The 4085-nt window shown below is 41.9% G+C and overlaps 1 protein-coding gene across 1 annotated transcript; it reads right to left on the bottom strand.

Moving 5' to 3' along the window:
- Nucleotides 1-1373: 1373 nt before the first annotated feature.
- On the bottom strand, nucleotides 1374-2348 carry LOC110315493 (olfactory receptor 10A3-like). The gene has a single exon (XM_021189531.1). It carries the CDS (start codon nucleotides 2316-2318, stop codon nucleotides 1374-1376), a length of 945 nt encoding a protein of 314 aa, XP_021045190.1. The 5' UTR covers nucleotides 2319-2348.
- Between the last annotated feature and the right edge of the window lie 1737 nt (nucleotides 2349-4085).

Here is a 4085-nt window from a genome sequence, read left to right as displayed (position 1 = left end):
AACTTCATAAAATTTTATTGATTTCAGTTGGCAATTCTCCAGTGACATATGAAGTTGAACACATAATGACCATTTACCATATCTCAACATTAATAAAATGTCTATTCAAGTATTTTTGCTCACTTTTTCAATTTTTTCCAGTTCTGAGATCCATGGATTTTATGTACTTTTTAAAATACAGATTTTTTTCCTTATTATTGATCCATTTACCCCACTCCCTCTCCACACATTCAGACACCCCCTCAACTACTGAGTACCAGGACTGAGACCACAGGACCACAGCCTGAGCCTGAACCACACTTAGAAACTTCCAAAGTCAATCCCCTCACCTTCCTGCCCACCTTCCAGCCACCCCACCCACCACAGCAATGTGGGACTGCTTGGAGTCTAATCTCCAAATTCCAATCAGAACTTCAGCTTAGAATCCAAACTCAGAATCCAAAAAAGAAATTTAGGGAGGAATTCCCAGAATCAGTCCACAGACTGAACAGACTCTCAGCCTTTTCCCTATTTCTAGTCCCTGTGATGTCATGGCGCCCAGTCCAGAATTCCAGTTAGAGACATCCAAGTCAGTTGTCCCCTCCCTTACCTGCTCACCTATCAGTCACCCTACTACTCACTGATCTTGGACCACTTGGAATCTGAGCCCTGGTAGCCACAAGACTAGTTAGGTTTTCAAGGATCATAATTTTTATGTTATATTTAAAAAGTCAATCAACCTGGACCTTTGGGGGCTCTTGGAGACTGAACTTCCAACCAAAGAGCATACATGGGTTGGACCTAGGGGCCCCACACATATGAAGGAGGTATGCAGCTAGGTCTTCATGTGGGTCCTCCAACAACTATAGTGGGGGCCATCCCAAAAGCAGGTGCTTGTCTGTGGATCCTGTTCCCCGAACTGTGCTGCTTTATCTGGCTCAGTGGGAGAGGACTGGCCTATCCACACAATGACATGATAAGCCAGGGTGGGGGATACCCATGGGAGGAATGGAAAGGAACTGTATGAGGGAGAATTGGGGACAGCGATTGGGATGCAAAGTAAATTATTTTGGAAAAATAAAAAAATTAACCAAACTTATGAACATTAGAAACTAGATGTTTATTGGAACATTTGCCTTAATGGCAATGCTATAGAAGTCATCAGTACACCAATAATAGAAAGTAGATCAATAACTGTGAGATGTGTTTCAGAAGCATATGCAATTAAAAACAATTGTCTAAAGTATTAAAAATGTATATGATGTGTTTTCAAACATGGAGATATCAAGATAGAAAACATACTCTAACCAAGAAATGTACTCTGCTTTCACAATCTCCAAAAATTCATAAAGTTCAAAAGCATGATAAAAAAAAACACCAATTTCCTCAGCAAATTAACCTGTGTGTAAAGTCACTTTTCTTTGCCATAATTTTACCACAGCCCTTTTCATCTCCTTGTTCCTCAGACTGTAGATAAGTGGATTCAGCAGAGGGGTGAGAAGTGTGTACGCCAGTGACATCAGTTTCTTGGTGTCTGGTGAGTACCTGGATTTGGGCTGTAGGTAAGTTATACTGGCTGTGCCATAGAAGAGAGTGACAGAGGTGAGATGAGAGGCACATGTAGAAAAGGCCTTCTGCCTCCCTGTAGTGGATGGCATTTTCAGGATGGAAAAGAGGATTCGAGTATAAGACAAGAGTATCAACAAGAAGGGGACCATGACAATCAAAATGGTGCCTGTGAAGGCATAGACTTCAAACAGGAACGTGTCTGCACAGGCAAGCTCCAGCACAGGAGGAGTCTCACAGAAGAGATGGTTAATTTCCTTGTGGTCACAGTAGGGGAAGCTAAAAACCCATGTGGTCTGCAGAGTAGTCATCATGGTACCTGAGACCCATGAGAACATAACCAATTTCACAAAGACACTTTTGTTCATAATCACAGGGTAAGATAGAGGATGGCAGATTGCAGCAAATCGATCATAAGCCATTGCCCCCAGGAGAAAACACTCAGTCCCACCAAAGAGAAGAATGAAGTACATCTGCACAAAACAGCCCCCAAAGGAAATGGTTGCTTTCTCGCTCATCAGGACCACCAGTATTTCAGGTGTGATGACTGTGCTGAAACAGAGGTCCACTAAAGATAAATTCTGCAGAAACAGGTACATGGGGATGTGCAAACTCTGGTCCAGGAAGATGATGGTGATAATGATGGCATTTCCCAACACAGTCACCAGATAAATAACTAGGAAAGCACCAAACATCTGACCTTGAAGTTCAGGATAGTTAGAAAATCCCAAGAGGATGAATTCAACTGCAGAGCTGTGATTTTGCCTCCTCATTACAATAACAGAGCCCTACGTTGGTCTTAGGGACACAGTACATATGAGATGAAGTCACAGAGCAGGAGCTGAGTTCAACTTCAGAGTTCTTGGCAGAAATTGTAAAGGCATGCTCATTTTGACAGAGATTCAGACTAGCAGTTTTGAAGAATGGCCAATAAATTGTAACAATGAATCTTTAAAACACAAATGAACAAGTTACAATGTTGGCTCAGAAATCCTTTAACTAATATAAAATAAGGCTGGTAAAATGATGCAACTAGTAAAAGCACTTGCCTCACAGCCTAACTTCAGTGCCATTTCTTGAACCCACAATGTAAAAAAAGAGTTTGCTATAAATGATATAGTACATCTGTAATCCCAGTGCTCCTATGATAAGATGAGAGTAAGAGGCAAAGCCAAGTGAAATACCCATAAGCTCAAGGTTAGTCTGGAGAGTATGGTGCAACAGAATCAAAGTAGATCATCCTTAATACAGTGGACAGAGGAAAGCATTCCTAAAAGTCACCTGACCTCCACAAGCTCTCCATGGCAAATGTATACACACACTATATTAAAATAATAATAATAATAATAATAATAATAATAATAATAATAATAATTTTAAAGCTAAAACATTGACTACTAGAGTAATAGTCTTTGGAAACATTTTCTATGTAGCAAAAATTAACCAAACCCATTCTTAGAACATATACAACCATTGTGTTATTTAGAATCCACCTTCCATTACTTTAATACATGCATCTCTGTGTTATTTTTAATTGTATACTTGTATATGAATTTTAAATAAAGACTTTCACATTAGACAAATAGTAAAAAATATAAGCAAATTAAAACTAAGGTAATTGACAGCTTCTGTGACAGGCAAAAGGAACACAGCTTCTGGGACAGACCCCATTTCAGGCTCCAGACATCCAGGTACCTTCCCCGCCAGGGGAGAAGTGGCTGCCTGGGTGGGCTTTGACCTCCAGAGCAGGTGAGGAAGCTATCTTGTGTCCTGGGTCCCTCAGAGACCAGTCTGTGCAGGTGAGTGTGCAGACTGCAGAAGTGACACGGTTTCTGGGACAGGTCCCGTTTTAGGCTCCAGACATCTAGGCACCTTCCCTGACAGAGGAGAGGTGACCACTTGGGATGGCTGTGACCACCAAAGCAGGTGAGTAAGCCATCTTCTGTCCCGGGTCCCTCAGAGACCAGTCTGCACAGGTGAGCTTGCAGACAGCAGAAGCAACACAGCTACCGGGACAGGCCCAGTTTCAGGGCTTCCTCTTCAGCCAGGAGGCAGGCCTGAGCACCAGACATCTGTGTAGCTTCACTGAAAGAGGGGAGCTTGCCTGCAGAGAGTGCTCTAAACACTGAGACTCAGGAGAAAGTTGGACTCCCAGGACTGCTGACAGAGGCTAACAGAATCACAGGAGGAACAAGCTCCAGTGACAGACAACTATAACAACTAATACCAGAGATTACCAGATAGCGAAAGACAAACATAAGAATCTTACTAACAGAAACCAAGACCACTCACCATCATCAGAACCCAGAATTCCCAACTCAGCCACTCCTGGAAAACCCAATACACCCAAAAGGTAAGATTCAGATATCAAATCATATCTCATGACGCTGGTAGAGGACTTTAAAAAGGGCATTAATAACTTACTTAAAGAAGTACAGGAGAAGACTGCTAAACAGGTAGGAGTCCTGAAAGAATGACAGGAAAACACTGATAAACAGGTAGAAGTCCTTAAAGAGGAAACACAAAAATCCCTTAAAGAA

Source organism: Mus pahari, unplaced genomic scaffold, assembly GCF_900095145.1.
Source record: "Mus pahari unplaced genomic scaffold, PAHARI_EIJ_v1.1 scaffold_14722_1, whole genome shotgun sequence".
In the NCBI taxonomy this organism is placed as follows: domain Eukaryota; kingdom Metazoa; phylum Chordata; class Mammalia; order Rodentia; family Muridae; genus Mus; species Mus pahari.
This window is presented reverse-complemented; position numbering and strand designations above follow the sequence as displayed.

What these genes read in the sequence shown, in the direction of transcription:
- LOC110315493 (XM_021189531.1), bottom strand. Translation starts at nt 2,318, where the DNA reads ATGAGGAGGCAAAATCACAGCTCTGCAGTTGAATTCATCCTCTTGGGA.